The sequence below is a fragment of the Papilio machaon genome, chromosome 9, assembly GCF_912999745.1.
Source record: "Papilio machaon chromosome 9, ilPapMach1.1, whole genome shotgun sequence".
Classification (NCBI taxonomy): Eukaryota; Metazoa; Arthropoda; class Insecta; order Lepidoptera; family Papilionidae; genus Papilio; species Papilio machaon.
Window position 1 is genome coordinate 1,429,025 of NC_059994.1, and position 24,760 is coordinate 1,453,784.

The 24,760-nt window shown below is 34.8% G+C and overlaps 5 protein-coding genes across 6 annotated transcripts in view; 3 read left to right on the forward strand and 2 right to left on the reverse strand.

The window, feature by feature from the left end:
• Positions 1–242: 242 nt before the first annotated feature.
• Positions 243–4,871, forward strand: LOC106712852 (thioredoxin domain-containing protein 5 homolog). Its single transcript, XM_014505510.2, has 8 exons — positions 243–514; positions 594–730; positions 898–1,016; positions 1,350–1,487; positions 1,875–2,030; positions 3,735–3,925; positions 4,341–4,467; positions 4,642–4,871. The coding sequence occupies exons 1-8, from the start codon at positions 360–362 to the stop codon at positions 4,822–4,824; spliced, it is 1,206 nt and encodes a 401-aa protein (XP_014360996.2). The 5' UTR covers positions 243–359; the 3' UTR covers positions 4,825–4,871.
• Positions 4,872–6,131: 1,260 nt separating this feature from the next.
• Positions 6,132–7,473, reverse strand: LOC106712855 (ADP-ribosylation factor-like protein 6-interacting protein 4). The gene is made up of 3 exons (XM_014505512.2): positions 7,135–7,473; positions 6,715–6,820; positions 6,132–6,518 (listed from the first exon to the last, which is right to left on the reverse strand). The coding sequence occupies exons 1-3, from the start codon at positions 7,394–7,396 to the stop codon at positions 6,386–6,388; spliced, it is 501 nt and encodes a 166-aa protein (XP_014360998.2). The 5' UTR covers positions 7,397–7,473; the 3' UTR covers positions 6,132–6,385.
• A 633-nt stretch (positions 7,474–8,106) lies between these two features.
• LOC106712849 lies at positions 8,107–11,652 on the forward strand. Its single transcript, XM_014505505.2, has 3 exons — positions 8,107–8,530; positions 8,903–9,185; positions 10,439–11,652. The coding sequence occupies exons 1-3, from the start codon at positions 8,366–8,368 to the stop codon at positions 11,230–11,232; spliced, it is 1,242 nt and encodes a 413-aa protein (XP_014360991.2). The 5' UTR covers positions 8,107–8,365; the 3' UTR covers positions 11,233–11,652.
• Positions 11,653–12,144: 492 nt separating this feature from the next.
• On the forward strand, positions 12,145–19,066 carry LOC106712842 (RING finger and transmembrane domain-containing protein 2). 2 transcript variants are annotated; one of them, XM_014505496.2, is made up of 6 exons: positions 12,145–12,466; positions 12,881–13,234; positions 13,820–13,974; positions 14,701–14,971; positions 15,049–15,264; positions 18,327–19,066. In XM_014505496.2, the coding sequence occupies exons 1-6, from the start codon at positions 12,275–12,277 to the stop codon at positions 18,558–18,560; spliced, it is 1,422 nt and encodes a 473-aa protein (XP_014360982.2). In that variant the 5' UTR covers positions 12,145–12,274; the 3' UTR covers positions 18,561–19,066. The 2 variants fall into 2 exon arrangements, with proteins under 2 accessions (XP_014360982.2, XP_014360983.2); XM_014505497.2 differs by having other exon boundaries at positions 12,881–13,219.
• A 3,857-nt stretch (positions 19,067–22,923) lies between these two features.
• The window catches only part of LOC106712879 (E3 ubiquitin-protein ligase RNF19B-like), a 51,027-nt gene continuing 49,190 nt past the window's right edge, over positions 22,924–24,760 (reverse strand). Inside the window, exons 7-9 of the mRNA XM_045679174.1 lie at positions 24,495–24,729; positions 24,189–24,390; positions 22,924–24,108 (exon numbers count right to left, since the gene is read on the reverse strand). Coding sequence (XP_045535130.1) covers positions 23,738–24,108; positions 24,189–24,390; positions 24,495–24,729 — 808 coding nt within the window. The 3' untranslated portion in view covers positions 22,924–23,737. The remainder of the gene's footprint in view (positions 24,109–24,188; positions 24,391–24,494; positions 24,730–24,760) is intronic.

The following is a 24,760-nucleotide window of genomic DNA, read 5'->3' on the forward strand; positions in this document are numbered from 1 at the left end:
TGTCTTAGAAACTCTTGAATAATTCAAATATTATGTTTATTTGCTATTCACTCCTCACGATCAATTATGCGTTTCACTACTTCCAAAATAATTTTTCCCTGAGAAAAAAAAAGATCAATTTCACTAGTCAAAAACCGCTAATTCAGTTATTTCGTTGATGGACAACACTATTTGACATTGTCATTTTATCACAAATCAAATGTCACTGTCATTTAGCGATTGATTTTCATTTCATGATAAAATTCCGTTATTTGCGGGCCAGATTTCTTATTTATTAATGTTTATCAAACCTAATTTTATTTGAGACGCTTTTCAATTACTTTGTAAAACACTAACTGAAATTAATCAATAAAATTAAAATGATCGTGAATTTAAATTATTGGATATCATTATTTTTGTTTTTGCCCCGACTTGTAGCACCCGAAGATGGCTCAATATATGAATATAATCCTGATAATTTTAGGGGGCAAATTGAAGATATGGATGGAAATTTTATAATGTTTTATGCTCCATGGTAAGTATAAATTATATGCTTAATGTTTTGATCACTTATAGATTTGTTATAAATACAAATCTCATTCAAAAAATTTCAGGTGTCGTCATTGCACAGAGTTTGAGCCGATTTGGGTAGAACTAGCCGAACTTATAAATACAAAGGATTCTAAATTTGCTATAGCCCAAGTAGATTGTACACTGCATCCCAAACTTTGCCAAGAAACTGGTATTACAGGTGACTTTGAGTTAATACATTATTATTTGTTTGTTCACATTGTATTGTCTCTGAGCATACAACAAGGTTTGTTAGCCATGCAATAATATGATATTGCATTATTTTAAAACTGTTTTCACTATGCTGCTGTGTATATTTTATTTATGAAAGAAATGTTTCTTTTCTAGGTTATCCAACTTTACTGTACTTCCACAAGAATTCTTTCTCTCCTGTTGAATACAAGGGTACCAGAGATTTACCATCATTAACTTTGTTCCTTAGTGAAGTTTTTGCTATGAAATCTGGTGTATGTATTGCTTAAATTGTTTTTTAACACTTTAATTTTTTTGTATTAAAGTAAATTTTCAAGAAAATCTGGTGACACTGATTCTAATGATTGTCCATTATTTATAATCATACTATCTTAATATTATAAATGAAAATGTTTGGATGTATGGATGTTTGTTGGAAGGTATCTTTATAACAGCTTAAAAGATCTCAATGCAATTTGGCACAGATATAGAATATAGCCTAAAAGATCACATAAGCTACTAGTTTTTTTTTTAAATACTGCATGGACAGTCGTAAGCAACAGCCAGTTAATGAAAGGAAAAATTGTAAAAGAATTGTATATTTATAGGTCAAGGAGACAGATAAAACCAGTGAAGTGAAGATATACAGTGGTATGGCTTATCTGACAGACCAAAATATTGAGAAATTTGTATCTAAAGGGCAACATTTTGTTATGTTCTATATGCCATGGTGCAAAACATCACAGGCAAGTGAAAACTGATGTTTTATTAATTAAAAAAAAAATGTTTAATTTCAAATTATTTAATAAATAAGAAATACATCTTTACACATTTCATGTTACCACAATTTTAAAATGAGCTTACCAGAAAAATCTGTGACACTGTATGTGCTGAGCTAATATTACGGACAATTGAATAAAGTTTTATCTAATATATAAAATTCTCGTGTCACAGTTTTCGTCACCGTACTCCTCCGAAACGGCTTGACCGATTCTCATGAAATTTTGTGAGCATATTCAGTAGGTCTGAGAATTGGCCAACATCTATTTTTCATTTTTTTTAACTGCGCGCGGACAGAGTCGCGGACGACAGCTAGTTTTATATATTGTCAATTAATTTATTATTTGTTACAGCGGTTGGCACCGGTTTGGGCAGAACTTGCAGTGTATTATGCTCACAGTGAATACATACAGGTAGGCAAAGTGAACTGCCTGGACAATGAGATTACTTGCAAGAACTTTGATATCAAACAATACCCGCACCTTTTGTGGATTTTCAATGGAAGAATTGTAAGCTTTTTGAAATGTTTAATTAGTTTAAATATAAGAGATAATCACAGGTGGGCACAGTTAATCGAAAAGTTAACTTCGTTAATCGTTAATCCGTTAATTAAAAAATTAACTTCGTTAATCGTTAAAGCGTTAAATTCTCGAAAATTTAACGCAAGTTAAAGTTAATCGTTAACAGTTAACCATACCAAAATTATACATACTAATTTCGCACTTATTGTGGCGACACTTGTTTAAAAAAGTAATTTGACTATACATTCTATAACAAATTAGTATTAGAGACAAGTATGAATGCAGTATAGTATATTTCATTACGAGTGCGGAAAGCCTGTCATTGCAAAGAGTTCCGACAACTGTCTACCCGAGCCGAGGCGCAACCGAAGGTGAGGGTTGACACTTGGAACAAGTTGTAATGACAGTTCCGCACGTGTACTAAACAACTATTTTAATACGGTTGCGAAAAAATTAAGCAATTTATTAGAATAATAAAAAAAAATACAGTCGAATTGATAACCTCCTTCTTTTTGAAGTCGGCTAAAAACACAATAAACTCAACTAACTAAAATGTTTGAAAAATGGCGCCAACCGTAAAAGAATACAAACAAAGATTTTTATGTTTTCTTCGCCCATTCTGGGTAGGCAAAGGGAACCGTGCCCAAACAGCCAAGGTTTCAGTAGATTATTTTTATTGATATGAAATGAAAATGAAATTTTATGAGATGAAATAAAATGAAACCTAACCTAATTCATTGAATCAAATCATTAAATCTGATATTGTAACAAATTAGGATCTTCTTTTTAGAAATATTTGCATGAATCATAAAAACTTCAATGATTTTTTTTGTAAAAACTACGTGGTTGGTTTTTTCTTTTTAATAGACATCATTTTTACAGTTGGGAAAGAGAAGGCACGAGTAAAAAGTGTTTTAATACAGTTGCTCAAAAAGTGGCGTATTGCAGGGGCGAAGAGCGTTCGGAATGTAGGCTATTACATACTCGTGCTTTTATATACTCGTAATGAAATATACTATTTCGAACCTTCTTTTGTTTTGGTCCTGTTGGTCACGTCTTTCCCGGACGCTCTGATGCATCACACTTGCACGCGAACTTCACATATATCAATTATCAACTCGTTGGTTCACCATTCGAGTCGCCGACAGTCGCCCAACAAAGTTGAACTTACGAGCGTGGCGTGCCGCGTTATTTAAACAACCTGACAGCACGTCTCCAAGTTTCTAATTTAACGATTAACGGACTTTTATTAACGGAAGTTGAGTTTAACGGAAGTTAACAAAAGCGTTAACACTTTTTGAAGTTAACTTAAAAGTTAATCCGTTAAGCAAAATGTTAACTTCGTTAATTAACGATTAACGGATTAACGAGTTAATGCCCAGCTCTGGAGATAATATATTTACATAAATAATCACACTGTCAGTGAAAAAATTAAAGATATTTTTTTTTAAATTCTTCATGTTCCTGGCCTTTTCCTACTCATGTGGAGTCAAGTGCACAAGGTTTTATAACCCTTAATATATTGGATTAATTTATATGGCGGGCCACCTGCCTGTCACAACCCAATCTGGGCGAAAAATCTAATCAAGTTTTTTTTATTAAAAACAAAAATTATGTTCACTTTTTTTTTTAAATTAATTTAAATCCGCTTGATCCTAGAAACCTGTGTTACAATGTTGTCTTTTTTTTAAGATGGGTGTTTCAGAAGTGGATACATTAGAAAATCTCAAGGCTTATGTGGATAGGATGGTTCTGGCTGAAAATCACGATCCGGATAAATTTATGAAGAAAAAGAAGACATTACCAGTTGCCAGAATAACTGAGGAGACATTTGAAACGTTTTTGGAAAATGATTTAGTTTTTGTGAACTTTTTTGCACCATGGTATGTAAAGATTTTTCTCAAGCCTTTTATAGTTGGACTTTTGGTTGGTTTCCGCATCCAGCACATTCCTGCAATCTTACCAAGTCATTGGTTCATGTGTGGACTGTAGATGATGCTATGGTCTAGATTAGGGATCCAGGGATCTATTTTGGATGTGACCCCTTTTCCAAAATGAAGACCCCATGGCCAAATTACCTACTTTTAAGATCAATTATTTTTCATTCTGACTTAGGTCAATAGAAGAAGACAGAATGATAATTAGCAATGCTTTAAGTTCGATATCAACCCCATAGGGTCTTATCGTCACTTTGAGGATCCCTGGTCTAGATGCAGGTTTCAAAAGCCACTTTAAACACTCAAATATATGCTGCCTAGAATGTTACTACACTATTGTAATGATGTATATTTTTTCCAGGTGTGCACATTGCATGCAGCTTAATCCGTTATGGTTGAAGCTTGGTGAAAAGTTTCAGAACGAAAGCCGCGTGTTAATTGCAGACATCGATTGCGTGAGGTCGAAGAATATTTGTGAAATGGAAAAGGTCAGTATTTTTTGTGTTCATTTTGTGGACTAAATTAATTTTTTTTATAGATTTTGTATTAAAATTGAAATAAAGATTTGAATAAGATATTCTAAATATTGTATTTTATGAATTTCTTGTATTATTTGATCGGAATGTTTTAAATTTTTTTTTTAATGTTTTTTTCTAACACAGATAAGTGGGCTTCCAACTCTAATTCTGTACAAACATAAAAAAATAGTCAGCGTTGAAAACGGCAGCAAGCCACTTGAGAATCTTGTCAACATGATCAAAGAGCATTTAGACGAGGAAGTGACAAATGAAGAGGAAAATAAATCAAATGAAGAAGAAAATATTTTAACCAAAGACGAATTATGATTGTGATCATTATAAATAAGTAGATAAATAAATAATTTATTACATTATTATGAATTTCATTTGACATTTTTGATTGTAGCAACTGGAAATTGAAAAGAATTGTTACCCATATAGTGTATTCCAGTTTGGAGTCACATTTATCCAGTTGATTTTCAACGCTGGATTCAATCAGTATATATTAAAATAAAGTAATCTGGACATTACATCAAAAAACATATTCATATCTTACTAATATGTATTATAAATGCGAAAGTTTTAATGGATGTTTGTTAGAAGGTATCTATGGAAGGGCTCAACGAATCTTGATGAAATTTGTCACATATGTAGAATATAGTCTGGAAGAATACATAGACTACTTATTAAGTTTTATTTTAATACCTCGTGGTCGGAGTCGCGGGTGACCAGTAATAAATATATATTAAAACTCACTTTGAGCTGTGACAGTTTATTATTCTACATACACCAATATACATTTGTAATTTTTTAATATGAAATAATTTAATATAAATTATACAAGTATAATCATTTTTATAAAGTTTAAATATTAAATCCCGTGTTCATTGCTGTGCTAAAGGTATTATACTATACATATTAACTTTTTTAAATTTACCTAGGAATTTAAAGAAGCAAAATAAATCTAATTATGTTTTGACGACAATTTTTCTTAAAAATACTTGGACCTTGACAAATGAATAATGAACTCCCGCAAATATATAATGGAGACATAGATACCTTAATCATTACTGACTCTATAAATGGACTGGCTATATGATGTAGTATTTTGTGCGTATTTGATTTTCGCCATCTTGGCGCTGATGGTAGTGGGTTGTATCGGTGGTGTTAATTCAAACTCATAATATAGATAGAATTAACTGTCACATAACATCAACAGGAGCGTTTAAATTGGTACGAAAGAAAAGTTGTTAAGCAATCGCCTATTTATAGAGATCATTGCCGACCCAAGAGTGAGCCAAAAGAAAGAAAGATTACTCATATTAGGAAGACATATTTCTTATGGCATTCAATTAAATAAAATTATTTGTACTATAGTCAATGAACTTAATATAATATTTTTATGTACATTTTATACATGAGCCAAGGAAAATTATTTAAAGATATATCAGAAATACCATCTGTGTTTATACCCTTATAAATAAAAATCGTAGAAAATACAATAGTATTTTAGTGCTTACACAAACAGTTAGTATACAAGTGTGATGTATACAAATAATACATGTTGATATCTCAGTTTTATCTAAAAAAAAAACATTCAAATATTTCAGTTTGCAAAAAAAGATTGAAAATTAATAATTTTCGTTTGTAAAACTATTAGATACATTTTTAGACAGAAAACTGAGAATGCAACATTTTTTATGTACATATTTCAGTTGTACCTGAACCTGATATTTCCTTTGAAAAAAAAAAACAGACAGCAACTTGCTTTTGTACAGGTGTATTGGACAGTGGAAACTCAAGGTTACCAACTTACCTTTTACAATTAATTGTTACTTACCTTTTCACTCAGATAAAAAAAAATCATACATAAAAAAATTCTTATAAATTAGAGCATCTTCTTGTCAAGAGTCTGTGATTGGAAGAAGTTTCCATCTGCATTTGTAGCTTGTCTGTTGATTTGTCTGTGCCTGTCTCTAGACACAATCTCTTCTATCACCTCCCCATCACCTTTTATTAACCTGAAAAGCAGGACTACACTGAGAGACAGCAAGGAACAGATTTAAAATAATTATAATTACTAAATAATTGAGCATCAAATAAAATCAAACTAATGAAAGATATTTCAAGTTGTAGAAAATATGGTGGTGTTTTATTAATCTACTATTATATTTGAAAACTATTCGTATAAAATTTATATCAGAAAGATAGGATAACCTGTATCTGCCAGTTTCCTCATCCATCACACGCCGGACCACGCTCTGACGCTGTTCCCATTCCTCTTTGGTCATTGGAGCCATCGCTTTTGATTTTTCCATCAACTCTGTAAGAAATAATTACTTATTTCGTACACTAATATTTTTCTATTTTAGATTTTCATTTTCATATTAAGCTGTTACAGACTTTCGGGATTTCATCAATAATGTCTCCAACATTCGAATAAAATAAAATAAAAACTTAAATCTCGCTTCTAAGCAGTTTTCTATAACTAAAAGTAAAAAACTAAAGCGCAACGGCCGAACACCTAAAAAACCTTTTTAATTACGGATGATTCAGTGAAAACTAGTGCGACCGAAAATATTATTGATCAATATCTAATAAAAATGTCGTCTATCTTATAATAATAAAAAATATTACCGATAGGAATATCCGCAGTCGCTTCTTGAGTTTGCGAGTCTTTGCTCACACTTGTACTTCTACGTTTCTTTTTCAGTTTTCTTTTCTCTTCTTTCAGTTTCTTCTTTAGCAGCTTTTCCGTTTTCTTTTGTTCCCTCTTCAATTTCTTTTTTAATTTCCTGAGTTTCTTTCTCTCATGGGATGATTCCGAACTGCTAGAATTAGAGCTGCTCTCAGATGATGAAGTCGAGCGTCGTCGCTTTTTTGATTTTTCCTTACCCATTGTAATTTTTATTCGTTTTCTTAACAGCGATGTGTTTGGAGGTTTTCCGACCGGGTGTTTTTTTTTTTTTCACTTTGAGCAACTTGACAATTGACAGTGACATTACATAAATGTGATAACAGATATCGTGATAGACTGACATTACAAATGATAATTATAAAAATAGTATGGAAACACTGAAGATTATAACTTAATATTAAACGAAATGTAATATTTTTAGATTAGCGCGTTTCTTTATTTCGTACGTAAAAATACTACTTGTAAATATAGCACCAGTTAGTATATCTTTAGGTCCGAGATCAGAAAAATAGTCTATTTCTTACTATTTATTTGTAAAGTTTTTTAGTTAATTAATTTTAAATCATAACAAGATGGAACTAGATCATAGGTCATAGTTGTATTAAATTCATTCGCTTAAGCGTTTGAGTACTTGGCTTCGAACTCCGACCTTTACGTTGCACACTCAGCTCTCCGATATAAACTTACAATGTATTTTTACTTTAATCCGATTACAATATTGTCAAGCTAAACATAAAAATATATGCTTTTTGATATTTCATTTTAATCTATTTTTATTATACCAAATAGTACTACTGTACCAAAAAACTGGTACTTCTTTTTAGTTCGTCTTCAGTTAGTCCAAAACAGTACACTCAACTTTTTACATTATTAGACTATTCTATTCTATTCTTTCATTACACATAGCATTAGTATTACGATTGAACGATGACACGTCACGGGACACGGGAGTTCCGATGAATAATACAGGGAGAGAGGACGCATGCGCGCGCTCAATTCGCAGAGGACGACATTTATTGCATCTTAAACGACACTTTAAATACGTTCCTAGCTGTAAAGAACGCTAAAATGTTTTTAGTTATTTTTACAATAGAATAATTTCACGTTTCGCGCCAAATATGCGTATGTAATTGTTTTGGTTTGTTTATCCGAAGTATTTAAGTGTGTAAGATGCAAGCCGGGGGTCCGGACAGTGCGGCGATTTCCGAAGCCCCCAGCAGTGGCAGCGAGGAGTCCGACTGCGAGGTAGGCCCGGAGGCAGATGCGGACACTGCACTCACCGAGGAGTGGGCCAGGGAGTTACTGTCCGCCGCGGGCGTGGTCGCGCCACAAGAGGTACGTTTTTTTACCATGCTGATTTTTTTTTACTATTATTTTTTTTAAACCTTTTTTCGAGTTTTCTTAAATATTAAATAAATAAATAAAAATTCAAAGAACATTACGTGTGTGCATTAAGTGTTTTATTTGATTAAGTAGTTCTTGCAGTCAATTCGATGAATGAGTAAACCAATTTAAGCCGTCTTATGACACTGGTATATGAGTGCTTTTTATTTAAAGTTTTCTTAATATATTTTTACTTAGTAGTTTATAAATACTATGACTAATAAATAAATATTAAATAACATAAATCAAAATTTACGTTTAATTTTTACTAGTATTTTATAACGCTCTATGTTACTCTGATCGAAATTAAATATAAAATCACAGGTACGTGTGGAATCCCGAGCGGGAGTGGCCGGGGCCTTGAGCAGGGTCCTCGCGGTTACCGTGCGCTACGAGAGCGACGGAGAACGCGAGGCCCTGCCTTTAGTCGTGAAGTTACCACCGCGGGACCCTTTCGGAAGACTCTTCGTCGCTGAAGCCCAGTTTGATACACGAGAGATACTCTTCTACACAGAACTAGCTCCGGTCCTGAACCGTTTGGCTGAGGAGGCTTTTGGTCCTGGGCAGGGGTTACCAATACCTAAATGTGTGAAGGCTAGACTACCGGGTAAGTTTAATTGTATTATTTTATAATTAATCAATGCTAGATCTAATGATCTACTTTTGGGACTGTTGTGGTGGTCTTAATAGACCTAGGTCTTAATAGAAATAGGTGAATTAATAGAGTTGAATTGATCGACAAGTGCCACGATAAAATTGTGCCTCCTAGAAGAGATATGTTGATAAATTATTATATTATGTTGAGTATCATCTTCCGAATTCAGTCGATGATTCATAACATAGTTGATAATTATTTCTGTCGCGCCAAGGTCATATGAATTGCAAAATTCGCTGTTGCTTTTTTAATACAAAAAAACATTAGTACGCGCTAGTCGGTCCATTTAATTTAAATAAGAGTAATTTTCTATGATAACAATAAAATACATCAGTCCATTGTTAATAGACTTTCTGTAATACCTAAGTATTACAGAAAGTCTATAAGTAATGTATCATAATTTTTTTATTTCATTTAAAAAAAACTAAAAGAAATTCTATCAATCGAATAAATGCACTGTAATTTTCTGTTTACTGCATTGGGTAGCGATTGTCGTTAATAGCCGTAACGCCAGCGTTGTACTTCACTGTGCAATGCACTTCCCTTTTTTCATTTTATCACGATTTTGCTCGTTATAGTTCTCAGAACGGGAATTAAAAAAACAACAATTTATAGCACATTTCCAAACGAAATAACATTGAGCATATTTGAGTACAGGCGGAATTAAGATTATATCTACCTTAAATGGATATACAAAAGATTTAAATATTTTTTCAGTCTTACTTTTAATCTGAGACTTAAAATATTTACTGTGGATTTCTGAGATCAAAATCTTCGTTTAAAACATATTGTTGTTATCTCTGTTTTGTCAAAGATAATGACAGGGATGACGATATGTTTTATACAAAGATTTGGTCTCAGAAACCAAGCATTAATAGATGAGATATTACTCGTAAAAATGGAAAGATATTGAATGGCGAGGTTTTTAGGCCGTCATACTTTCTTCAAAGCGGCCCCGTTTAGCTTTGTAAGTCGGTCGGCCTAGATTTACGGTCTTCAGTCCCTTGCAAATGCCTCTTGAATTATAAACATGTTCCCATGCTTGCAACAAAGAAGACATTCTACCGCATATTACTTGTTATTAGTTACATTTAGCCAAAAATTACAAAATAAGTTTATCCAAATAAGAGTCTCTTTGCTTTTAGAAAATATTAATGTTGAGCTACTTAAAACAATCTTAATTTTCATTATTATATATGTTGCAGATGAAATCGGCGGTGACAGCGAGTTGGTCCTTGAGGACGTTACAGCAATCGGCTTCGACTCCGCAGACTTTGCGGAAGGACTGACAGTAGAGCGGGCGCGGGCGGCGCTCTACGCGGCAGCCAGACTACACGCCTTATCGCTAGCATTGCGAGAGAGAGAAGGCCCGCTAGATCAAAGATTCGACTTTCTCTTCCCTTGCGAGCGCGCTGCAGCTGGCTACTTACGCCTCGTGCGAAGAGGGCTGCCACAACTCGAAGCGTTCCTCCGCGGACGTACGGACTGCATCGAAGAAGCAGCTGCCGTCTCAGCCTTGAGTGCTAGAGCCCCGTCCCTACTCGGCACGTTACTAAGACCCGCCGAGCCAGCCCCATTAGCACACGCTGACTTTTGGAGCGGAAATCTGTTGTTTAGAGAGAAGGAAGGCCAAAGCGAATGCATAGCGCTGGACTGGCAAATGGTATCCCTCGGAAGACCTATGGACGACGTCGCTCTGCTTTTATTATCCTCTCTTACGCCGGATATGAGACGGGCAGTTGGAGAATCTTTGATAGAAGAATATGGAGACAGATTGGAAGCTGAATGTATGACATTGGGGGCGGCCGCAGCTGGAGCCGAAGTCAGAAGAGGCTTGAAGCCCGATTGGCCGAGAGCAGCGCTAAGAGCGTTGCTGTTGTGTGCTGGAAGTGTAGACGTCGCTCTCGGTGAACCCAGAGCTGAAAGTCGATTACTGGAAGCAGTGAGAGATCTTCACGCTCAAGGCATCTTGTCTTTAAAACCGGATAATGACGCGTGAGTTGAAATCAAAGCAGTGCCAAAGCATGGGGCGTACTAGGATTTAAACATTTAAATTGTCAGGGTTTATTATGTAAATTTTGTTTTACACCGTGATGTGGAAAAGACATTTAATATTTTATTGTATATGGCTTGATCAATATGTGTATAACATTACTGAACTTTCTGTAATTTAATTTTCCTAGCAACGCCCATAGTCAGTTTACCGAGTGTTCGAATTGATATGATAAGTTATGAAGATTTTCCTTTAACGAAAGCACAAATAATATTAAAGTTTGAGTATTTTCTTCTAGTCGACAACGACCGCTCTTGTCGCATCAGATGGAGCCTAAATAAAGACTGAATTTATATTTGAGTCGAGGATTCGTACAATATAATTTTAGTAATAAATTGCTCATTGTATCGAACGCTAGAAGCTCATCGCGGTCTATTGATGATTATTTGTTTAAAAATAAATATTGTTTGAATGTATAAGAGATTTTATTTTTTCATTAATATTACAATCATCTCCAAACTTCCAACTATAAAAAACTACTCTCGGAATCATTCCATTCCTTCTCTTCTTTTCCTGTTTTAAAACTCTTTGATTCCTTGCCTCTCTTAATTCCCCAAAACCAAGAATATCACTATATTGGAAACATTACCACTAAATATTAATTTAATTTAACTATTTATATAGTTTTGTGGGACTTTGTTCTAATCCCAAGATTAACAACTCGTTTTAATAAATAAAATTCAATTGTAATTGAAGCTGTCGATGCATTTTTGGTATTTTGCATAGGGTATCCCCAATTTAATCATTGCTGATTTATTTGAGTCGCTGCAAAAGGCGAGAACCCAAAGATGTAAAATTATTTAAAAAAATACTGATTGTGATTGTCATAATGTCAATGTCAAAAAGATATGTCAATTATGTCTATCAATCTAAAGAAGTGACAAAACTCAAAACTTCTTGACCTTCGTATCGTATTCAATAATATTTGGAAATGATTAGGAAGTGTTGATTTTCTCTTTTATTGTCAGTTATAATTTTCATTTCTAATATGGCGCAAACGAATCAAATTAATCTGGACATAGAAGATGATCCGCCTAATGAAAGCCCCAACCGTAACATTCCCATACAGAGAATGGATTCTACATCTAGACAGCCAGCTCCGAGAAGTAATATTGGCCTAGGGGATCGATTAAATAGCGTGTTTCGTGAAATAAGGCCGTTAGTGGAACATGCTCGAATGGTAAGTGCTTTTTATTAAGACGTGTTCTTATGTCAATCAGCCAAAATTCTTAGTTGTTTTTCTTTCCTTCACTATCGTCGTAGTAGTATAAAGGTAAGTTATTGTCCGTAATAATCATATGTGAAGTTAGCGTTTGCGATTATTAAGAAAAACTCTTGTGAAACCATTTGGATTAGTCATACTCACGTTTCAATAAACAAATTGTTTCTATAATAAAAATGGTCATTAAATGTTGAAAAATAAACACAATTTGCAGTGACTCAGATATCATTTAGTCTACAACAAACAGTTGTGTCAAGTTAGTCACAGATTATAAAAATCCACTTTTCACATTATTAACACACCTCATACGACCAATCGCAAATTAATCAATACAACTTTTTCCTATAATGAAATAATTATTCTATATTTTAGGGAAACAATGCCAGACTATCTTTACCCACATGGCTACCAAGAAACACACCAGGAACTCATCAGATTGGGGATGGTGTACAACGGCCACAGAGTTCCATAGCTCACATAAACCTAGGACCTGCCTCACAGACTTATGTAGTAACAGAAAGGGGCACACCATTAGCACAAAGGACACAGTCTAGTACTCATGGAGTTAGTGCTAGCCCTTCAAACAACTCAAACATTTCGGAACAGGGTCATGAAAACCAAGAAGTCAATGTGCCTGTGAATCCGTCTAATAACAACAATGTGCATGATAATGCTGACAATGACAGTCAAAGTGATGACTTAAATCAGCAGGTAACTCCTTTAGTGGTGAGATTATTACTTTAATAGTATAATGCATGCATAATAATGAACCTTTTCAAAATGTTTATACCACTTTTGTATTTTATCATCATCAATTCAGAACATATCATCACAGTGGGATTCAGATCCTAACCATGTTAGGTTAGGGGGATGACTAGGCCTTAGTCAATCATGCTGGCCCAATGAGGGTTACTATTAATATCATACTATTAATTGCACACATATAGATGTTGAATAGCTATCACTCTTTGTCTCAAAGACAATGAAAGGGATGGCAATATTTTTGTAATACATGTGTTACAATTGGAGATACAATGGTACATTTTATGTCACAACCTTCTACGTAATCAATTGACTATTAAAAATTTCAACATTTATTACATGAATACTTCGCAAGATTGTAAAATAAAGAACAATGATAACACAGATATGGAGGTTAGGACATACATTAAATTTGTCAAACCATTTTGATATGGACTTTAGAATCGAATTTTTAATAAAAAAAAAAAAAATTAAACCGAATTAAAAATGTTTAACTGGTCCTTTAGATGTTATTAAAACCAATCTTTACTGTATTTTATTTTGTTACAGGTACTAGATGTGAGGTCGGCATTAAACTTTATGATTCGCTATGCGCCTTTCTACCTCATCTTGTTTATTAAGTTGATATATGATAGCAGAGAGGGTATTTTCACATTTTGTGTTCTATTCTGCACATTTACTCATTGCAACAGCCTAGTAAGAAGGTAGGTTAACACGATAGAAACTTTTTCCAGTTAGTCTTAATGTATTTAAGAAAAAATGCATATTAAATATGCATATTATATCTAGAGCTCACTATACATCCCCACTGAGGGGCTCGGAGCCTACCTTAAGTTAGGGGTGACTAGGCCATAGTCAACCATGCTAGTACCACTTGGTATTGCAAAAATTTTGAAGTGATAGCAAAAGAAAAGAGGATATTTCGCTTTCTTATTGATCCCGTTCCGTGTTAAATCCATACTCAGATATAGAATAATCTACTTCATGCTTGTCTTCTGTGAGGTCTTTTTTTTTAAATTGTTATGTAGTATTTCTCCAGTCAAACTGGTTTCTTCAGCAAAAGGTCTGCAGGTTCTTACACTGTTTAAGAAATGAAGAGTAATAATAGTAATTATTATAGTAAAATATTTAAATATAGTTGCAGTATTATATACCGCATGCAGTTTGATGCCCATAGCTTACACTTGATTGTCAAATTTATTTCTTTCACCGCCCCCTTTGAAAATCAATTATACTTCAGAGCCCCCTATTTTTTATTCAGCCCTAAAACTTAAAAACCACAATTTCATTACTTTAATTAATTTCAATGCCCCCATTTTTTGGGCCACTTATCTCCCCCTCCTAGGTTTCAAACGCCCCCAAGCGGGCGTTATCGCCCACTTTGGGAAACACTGGCTTACACAATATCACATATGTAATATTTGTTCCAGGGAGCATGGAAAGCAAGCCAACCGCAGTATACTAGCATTGTTCTGTGAGCTAGTATTCACAGTATGCTGTATAGGTGTTGTCCACTTCTTGTTTGGTCATGGCAAGTTGTTGCCCAATGTGATCATGTTCCCGGGCTACACGGAGCCCATTGACGTGTGGGAGCTGCTGTGGCTTGTGGTACTTACTGATCTTATAGTGAAGATTGTGACTGTTGATGTTAAAATACTGGTCACTATGATGCCAGCATTTCTATTGCCGTTCCAGAAAAGGGTATGTATGATTAGGTTTTGTATATATATGTACCAAATGTTGTTTGCGACTTTTTCATGTATTTTTGTATTTTTTAGGGTAAGGTATATTTATTTACGGAAGCAGTGTCTCAGCTGTACCGCGCGTTGTTGACGATTCAGCCTTGGGTGTTCTTCCTGATGCAGTCGTATGAGGGCTCGGAGAAGATGGTAGGCATGTTCCTCACCTCCATCTACGTCATCGCCAAGGCCGTGGAGGTGCTGGTCAGGCTTCGGCTCTTCAAGAATGCCACTTGGACCTTGCTGCAGAGTGTGGTGAGGACATTTTTAATACTTGATTACAATTATTATTTCTGATGTCATGACGAGGCATTAGTTTTATATGGGCCATTGAAAATTTTGTTGTACTGAAGGCTCTAGGTTTAATGAACATTGATGTTGAAATTTTACTGAAAAATATTGGAGATAACATTTGCTTCATTGTTCAAGTACTTTTAATATAAACTATTATACTTTTTTTTATATCATAAGACGGCAAACAAGCAAGTGGTCACATGAATCCGCTTAAATAGCGAAGTAACCGCTGCCCATAATAATAATAATAATAATAAGCCTTTATTTCATGATAGTTTCATACATTATTTGTTTAATTATTTGTCTGACCATCGGGCTTTGGGTCGTCCTCTCGTTCTCACGCCTTTTACCGGGCCAGACCATAGGGTTGCTTGCTTTGTCCATCTGTTGTCTTTTGCGCGCATCACGTGTCCCGCCCATTTCCACTTAAGGCGCTGCGCTTGGTGTACTGCGTCTATTATTTTTGTTTTCTGTCTGATAGATTGACTGTTTTGTTTATCTATAAGTTTAATGCCTAAGATGCTTCTCTCCATCGCTCTTTGGCAAGATCGTATTTTGGAAATCGTATATCGGTTAAATAGCCAAGTTTGGGAGCCATATAATAGGCATGGAAGTATATTCGAGTCCATTACTTTTTTCTTTAGTCCTAGTGATAGTTTGGATTTTAAAATTTCTTTATGCGCCCAAAATTTTCTCCAAGTCAAATTAATTCGCCGATCGATTTCATCTTTGTGCCTTGTATTCTTTAGTGAAATTTGTTTCCCGAGGTAAACGTAATCTTCTACGTATTCAATAGGTGTTTGGTTTATTATTATGGGGTTCTTTATGCTGTTAGTAGATATTTTTGTTTTAGAGGTGTTTAGATGTAAGCCGATGTTTTCACTAGCGAAACTCAATTCTTTCAGCATTTCTTCTATTGTTTGTGATGTTCTTGCAAAAATTACTATATCGTCCGCGAATCTCAGGTTGCTTAAGTAGTTTCCATCTATGTTTATTCCTTTTGTATCCCATTTCAAATCTTTCATTATATTTTGTAAGACTGCTATAAAAAGTCTTGGTGATAACGGGTCTCCTTGTTTCACACCTTTGCTTATCTTGAATTCTGAACCTAAGCGATCGAGCTTTACTCTACTTGTACTTTTTCTATAGACATCTTTTATAATATTAATGTATATGTTCGGTACGTTTTGTTGTTCTAGAGATTCCCAAATACTTTCGTGTGAAATTGAGTCGAAGGCTTTTGTGTAGTCTACGTATGCAACATATAGTGGCTCATTAAATTCGCAATATTTTTCTATAATTTGTTCTAATGTATGGATATGGTCGATGGTTGAGTATCCTTGTCGGAAGCCTGCTTGTTCTGCAGGTTGGCACTTCTCTATTATTGGTTGCAGCCTTTTTTCCAAACACATTGCAAATAATTTGTATATTGTTGGGAGCAAGCTGATAGGTCGGTAGTTGTTTATATCCGATGGATCACCTTTTTTGTACAAGACAATTATTTGTGATCTTGCCCAATTCTTAGGTATTTCTTGCGTTTCCAATACTTTGTTAAATAAATTTGTAAGAGGAACAACGAGTAAGTGTCTCCCTAGCTTTATGGCCTCGTTAGGTATATTGTCTGGACCTGGGCTTTTTTCGTTTTTCAGTTTTTTTATTTTTTCGTTTATTTCTTCGATACTAAAGGGTGTTTCTATAGTTTGTTCCCTACTTTCTTTGGTTTCTTTATATTTTCTTTGTTCGTAGGTGTTTTGTTTTTTTTCGTATAGTGTCTTGTAGAAATCTGTAGCAATGTTTAGTAAGTCTTTCCTTGTCTGGTTTGCCGAACTTTTTTGTCCTTTTAATGTTGGTATCCAGGCTTTTTCAGTCTGCAGTTGTTTGTACGCTTTTCTTTGATTTCCAGAATTTAGTAAATGCTTTTCAATAATTTCCATTCTATGGTTTTCATAATCTTTTTTGAGTTGTTTGTCTATAGTTTTATAGAGAGATGAGAGTTCTTTTTTCTCTGTCTTGGTCTTATAAGGTTTGTGTTGTAGAGTTATGCGTTTATTTATAAGATTCATAGTCTTTTCTGATATTATTTTTTTCTTTTCTCTTTTGGTATTTATTGAATTAAGACTTTCAGTTATTGCTGTTTCAATTTTTTTATAATAGTTTTCTACGTTATCTATATTTTTCCAGTTTGTAGTATTTAATTTTGCTTTCAACGCGGACAGGTAGGTTTTTTGGTTTGGTTCGAACGAGAGGTTTATTGGTATTGTACTGTAGGTTTTTCTGCTTTTCTTTTGTTTCTCTAGAGTAATTGTTCCTCTTAAAAGTCTATGATCGCTTGGAAATACGGTGTTATTTAAGATTTCTATATTGGTAAAGAGTTTTGGTCTATTGCTTAATATATAGTCGATTTGATTTTTATGTTGTTTATTTGGAGAGATCCATGTCCATAGGTTTTTTATTTTTTTATGGAATATTGTATTTATTATAGTTAGGTTATGGAAAGACGCGTATTCGATTAGTTTGTCGCCCCTTTGGTTTCTTTTTCCATAACAGGTTGGGCCCATGATTATTTCTTCTCCTTTTTTTCGCTCACCTATCTTTGCATTCAGATCTCCTAATAGTATAATTTTTTCGCTCGAAAGGTTTCGAGCTTTTTCTAGTTGTTCATAGAATTCATTCATTTCTTCCGCTGCCCATAGACATCCGCAATTGTCAATGCATTGCGTACTTTTAATTGACAGAGGAAAGAGCGCAAAGACAGAGAATATATCCACTTCCTATGCATCCCCTCCTCCGTCAAATACACTTACTCTTCCCATCCTTTCCTTATAAAAGGGTGGGAAGGGACTTTGTTATACAACACTGGACTAACTATACTTGAGTGCTTTTAATTGGTTTTTAAATCTCATGAAAGTTCAAAAAAATTCGTGAATAGTTTTTCTAATAATTTTAAGCAAACCAATTCTATATACTCAAAATGTAACATATCCCCGTATATAAAAATGATGTTACAGTTTTGTCTGTTACAGAACTTGGGCACCAAACCGACCGGGGAGCAACTAGTGTCTGCGGGGGATTCCTGTCCTATTTGTCACGACGACTACACAACTCCAGTCCGGCTAGGCTGCAGTCACATCTTCTGTGAGCTTTGCATCTCCGCGTGGCTGGACCGCGAGCACACCTGCCCGCTGTGCCGCGCCAAGGTCGCTGACGAGCCCACCTGGAGGGACGGCTCCACTACCCACGACTTCCAGTTGTATTAATGCTACGATTTATAAAGTGAACTTGTGAGTGTGTGTGTTAGTGAATGTGTTGATACCATTAATGTCACCCTAGTTTGTTGCCCAAAGGTAAGTTGAAAAAATTCTGAAATTCTGAATGCAGATAAGCGATAGTTATTGTCCTGTCTATCAAGATAGAGCATCGGCTCTATCTCCATAAGCGATAAACTTGGGTACGCTATTATCTATATAATTCCTTAAGCAAGAAAAATATCACGCTCCCTTGGACTATCACCTATCCAGGTTCGACTGTATTTTTAGATTTTGAGAAAGATGTAGCTTAACATTACTTATTGGATCACAAGATAGCCACTGTTGAGCTTAGGTCTCAAAAAATTGGACCTAAGTATTATATTATCATTGAATCATTTCATTTCATCAACCCTCATTTAGTGGTTAGAATAACCTAGACCAGATTGCAAAAGCCATTCTGTTTTTTTTTCTTTTTTCTAATCCTACTGTTCTCATCTGGTAGACTACAATGACACCCGACCTCTGTTAAATTTTTTGAATACTTGACATTTTTTTAATGTCTTCTCTAGAAATTGGAATCAATTTGCCAAATAATTTCCTATAGAATTACTATATAAAAATTTCAATTATTTGCTGTTGTTCCCCGAATTATATAGTTAATGTATACTTAATGTGTATTATGTAATTAAATCTGTGCATTTGTATGTAATCATATCACACTGAGTGCCAATAACATTGAATATTTTTTTTTCATATTTTGGTTTTAACATAGTAACATCTGATATTTCATTATTTTAAAACTATAGAAAAATAATCCTTTGACGTAATAATAATAAATATAAATAAAATTGAACATACAAAATGTTTTAACACCTTGGTGGCAAGTAAAAAATCTTTTTTTATTCTATTTAAAAACAACTGCATAGCATCCTTACAGTATCTTAGTTACATTGAATGTGTTAACAGATTCTAATCTAGTATAATAAATAAGTAACCTTTGTTTAGACAAGTCCAAATTATTTAGCATTTTATGTGTTTAATATGCAGTATTATATTCCAATTTTGTGTTAAAAAAGCTGCATTAAATTTTTTTTATTTATAAAATTTTAATAATAGATTAAGAATAAAAAAATTCAAACAGAATTGCAAATATATCTTACCTTTTCTCACTTCGTTATTTTAACTATTATGTCATAAACAAACATGTCTTGATGTTACTACGGGTTTCCGAGATAAAAATCTCCGTTTAAGACATATTATCTCTGTTTTGTCAAAGATAATGAGGTATAATGATATATTTTATGCAGAAATTTTGCCGTCAGAAACCCACGGTTAGTGATTTTAGGCGCGTAAATATTAAAGGTTAGAATTTAATTCAGTCTCATATATAATATTTCTCTCTATTAGTTATTAAATAAAATTACTTATTCTTGTAACTGGTTAAAAGAATACCAGATGGATAACAGTGAAATGGAAATTTTGCACGATAAACGCCACCAGTCATGTGGCATCTCCCTTGGAGAATAGGATGTACAACTTAAATTTGTAATTTTTTCTTTTTAAATCTATATTAGGCACATTCATTTTAAATATTATTTTATACATAAAAAATATTCACTCATTTATGTATTTTTATTTGTTTGTAATCATTTATGTACATTTATTGAGGATAATATTGTAGCGATTTTGAAAAATTATTTATTTCTTTCCATATTTTTAACAATCTGACTCTATTTTTAATTTTACTTGCTATACAAGCAAATTATTAATTCACATTTAATAATAAATAATTTAAAATATGAATAAAATTTTTATCTTTAAATTATTTTGGATCGAAATTAACAAAAATCAAAAAATAAAACATTGTTTTAAAGACAATGATAAATTTTCGGTGAGTTTTTTGAACAGTTGTAAGAATTTTATAAAATTTAATTATGATTCCATGTCATTATTTGGCAATTTTTCGTTTTTAATTACATTCCTGGCACAAACAATTTTTGTGGCTGGCATTATATACATTTGTACATATGTAAATATTGGAGTAATCATTGTGAAAAATGTAAAAATATGATTAAATGCCAAAAAAAACAATCATTAAAAATTCAATGAAATCATTCATAATATTTATTATTTTTAGTATCGATATTTATTTTATCTTTGTCTGTAGATGTTTTCCACTGCCGAAACAACATACTTTTGCCACACTTTTTCAGAGTATGCGGAGGATGAAATTTTAATGCCAGTTCTACCGCAGTGGAAACCCAACGTTAAGAGTACTCCTAATAAGGATGTTACATAGTTTGTAAGAATAGTATATTAACTAAGATTAGCAATTTCTTCTAATTATCTATAATCATTGAAAATTTATAGCCATACCTATATTTTCATTAAAAATTAAAGCTATTCATAATGAATAATTGAATTTGTTTGATGGATCTAAAATATTGTTAATATAATCTGAGAAAATCCCTAAAAAATAATTTTAAATCTGCCAATGCTTTTAACCAATAAACCTGCCTTATAAAAATACAATAAAAAGCATATATTTAAAACCTATGGAAACCTAATCCGGAGCTCAAAGGTGAAGCAAAAAACGCCTCTGAGTTGCGTTTGCTGCATTAAATTCCCTCAGTGTATCATATTATAAAATGACATTTCCAAAATCGATAGTTGTTGATTGTATCTAAGATAAAAAAATTAGGTAAAAATTTAGGAAGTCCTAAAAATAAATTCCTACATTTAATTTAAGCCTTCTTAATATACTGAATATGTGAAAATGCTGTACCCAATAATCGATCCAAGGATTTTAAGATTCCTTTCCTTTTAAACCTTAGATAGGATAAATTTGAAGCAAATTAATGAGAAATGTTAATTATGGGATTTTTATCCTTGGATAGGCAAAATTGCTTTGTTAACGATTGTAGGGTTTGACCGTTATTAAATTAAGCGTTAAATACAGAAAAATAATAATGCATTTGAATTTATAGAACGATATTTTCCTTATTTTAGTCCTAATTATATTTAAACCAAAAAAAAAATTGTATAGTGAAAAATTTTAATTTTGTGTTAAGTGTTGTAACAAAAATATTCCATTGTGTGCATAAAAATGTAACTAATTGTTATTTATAAGTATATTGTGATATATTCAGTCAGTTGTTAAAAAAATACACGCCTATTATTTTGGTAAAAAAAAAATTGTTTTATTATTCAACCACACTATTGTATGATTCCAAAAAGAAATATGAAACATCAGACATCCAAACATACTAAAGCAGTCTATCTGTAGATGCTCTTAGTCTCTCCAGAGATCCACATAATTATATTTAGAGGACAGACGTGAAATGGAAGCAATTACCTTTTATATCTGAGTGTGGTCCATATTTTGGTCCACTGCCTATTAGCACCCTTTCCTTATAAGGATGGGAAGGGGAAGTAGATTTGACAGAGGACGCGACGCATAAAAAGAAATGTTCTCTTCCTCTGAGTCACATCCTTCGTCGTATGTGGAAGAGACGAGAGCTGTATAAAAGGACCACGTCTAACGGAGGTAACTCTGCCTACCCTTTTTAGTTATAAATAAAACAACATCCTATTTATAATCACGATTTATTAATCAGTTTACAATATATAAGATACACAGAAAATATTATAGCTTATTTACTTTCACCTACAAAATGTGAAAAATTAAATAATTTAGAATTAGTTTAATAATAGTTATTATAAAGTATCACAAACATCGGATAGAGCGACGAGCTAAGCTTCTACCTTCAGGACGCGGCTTCAGACTTCCACAACACGCTCACGATAACAAAACAACAAACTGTGCGTTCCCACTGATGAAACATTTGAAATAAAACTCATCCCTCACATTGTCTATGATGAAATCTATATATATAAAAGAAAGTCGTGTTAGTTACACTATTTATAACTCAAGAACGGCTGAATCGATTTGACTGAAAATTGGTGTGCAGATAGCTTAGAACCAGGAAACGGACATAGGATAATTTTTACCCCGTTATCTATTTTTTATTCCGCGCGGACGGAGTCGCGGGTAAAAGCTAGTATTAAATATTTTTAAAATATAAGTGAATTACACTGCAATTCTCCATTTCTGAAAAGTTTTATTTATACAATTTTGTTTATGGTTAATAAACACCAAATAGTTATTATTTCATTAAGGTTGCCAGTCTTTAATTTTTTTTGTGTTTAATTTACTATTTAATGTATTGATTTACTTATTTTAGGGCAAAATACACGATCGGTAAATGATCAATATTTTTCAAATTTTACGTAAGTCGACTTTATTTTGAAATGTTTCATGAAATTCTTGATCAATCAAATTTGACAAAAAAGATTGATAATTTACCGGTTGTTAGAGTGAGAGAGTGTTCACATTTAGTTATAAAAGAAACATTAAAAGTAAAATATTAAGAAATAGTTACATAAATTTTAGAAAAGAAAGAATATAGGAATAGATATTGTTCTTGCTTTGTTATCGTGAACTTAAAGGGGCCCAAATCAGCCAATCATATTAAAAATTATTTGTCATGTCTCAAACAGCTAACTAAATAAACCCCGAAGAGATCCTCAAAACTCGGTACATTCAAACATTTCACTTGGCACTTAAGTGTCTTTAAGTTCAACTGAGACATAGCTTAAGTCAGCTCACAGCTGCCACGATCTCTTCATCTCGACATCCTCTGGAATGGTAGGACTAGAGATGGGACACATATCGATAAACGTAAACTCTAATTTAAAAACATCGATAGTTATCGCAATCAACTTATTTACGTAATGGCTCGATCACACTGTCTCCACTTCGATTCGTTGCTTTCGTTTTATTCAATCACTATTTATAATCTATGACTTAGTTCTCCAAAAGAGCCGAATTTAACTCCACTATTGAATCAAGTAACGACTATAAATTAATTGAAACATATTTAATTGCCGTTTCACAAATTACTCTTAAATAATTGCTCATTCTCTCGGCGACCGCACTCATAAAACACTATCGACAGTCCTGTCTCTCTCCGGCACTCGACTCACTCGATATATCACAATGACGTCTGGTCACAACCCTAGCTGTGTGTACACAGTCACTTCTCTACATGTATCTTCTCACTCGATGTGGTTGTGGTCGTGATGTAGGTGGTGCTGCAAGCCGGCGAGGGTGCGGCTCGCGTTCGTTACGAGGCATCCGTGGCTAGGAGGGCGGCGGGCGGGGTGTGCGGCGCTGTGGGCGGGTCGTGCGGCGCAGGAGGCGGGGCGCAAGTGCCCGCCTCGAGGTCGGGCGGTGCGGGCGGGGCGGGCGCGCCGTATAGAAAGAGGCTGCGGAGGCGGGCGGAGCGCGAGGAGGTGGAGGGCAGGTCGTCGGGCCAGGAGGCTGCGCTGGCGGCGCTGGCGGTGTCGGCGGCGGCCACGTCCGCGGTCACCTCGAGGCGGTGCGCGGCGGGCGAGGGCGAGTGCGCCTCGTGCCCGCCCAGGGAGCCCGCCAGCGCCGCCAGCGAGGGCGCGCGAGCCTCCGCCTGCTGCGACCCCGCAGACAGCGATGCGTCGCCTGCAAATTATAAAATAAATAATATTAGCTTCAAAATCATAGTTGGTCGACGCGAGTCGTCTATGTGCGTGTATACCGACCGATGCTGGGCTCGAGTCGTCTGGAGGCGGCGTCCGCGTCGGGTGCGACGTCGCGCTCCTCCTCGTAGGGCTGCGGCGGCGGGGCGGCGGCGCAGCCCCCAGCGCGACACAGCGACACCGGCACCACGCCGTACACGTAGAACAGCAAGATGGGCACGCCGATGCCCACCGCGAGGCCCGCCACCAGCGGGGATACGAGTAACTGTACAAACATCCACAAATTATTTTTGAATTCTTCTCGTTGTGTACGTGTAATGTGTGTACAAGTAGTTGTTGTGTAGTTGTTGTTATGAAGTTGATGCTGACCGCGGCGGCGACGGCGGCGGCTACAGCGGCGCGGCGTCGCGCGGGCGAGGCGCGGCGCAGGCGGCGGTGCGCGCGGCGGCCCGCCCACAGCGGCAGGCCGACCAGCAGCGCGGGGAGGGCGACGCCCGCCACTACGGCGATGCCGAGCGGCGCGCCCGCCAGTGTGCCGAGCTGCCACAGTAACTTCTTCTTGCGTGACCACGGCTTCTTGCCCCAGAACGTGCACCCGCTGGGACTGTCACATCCACAACACAATACTGTATTTC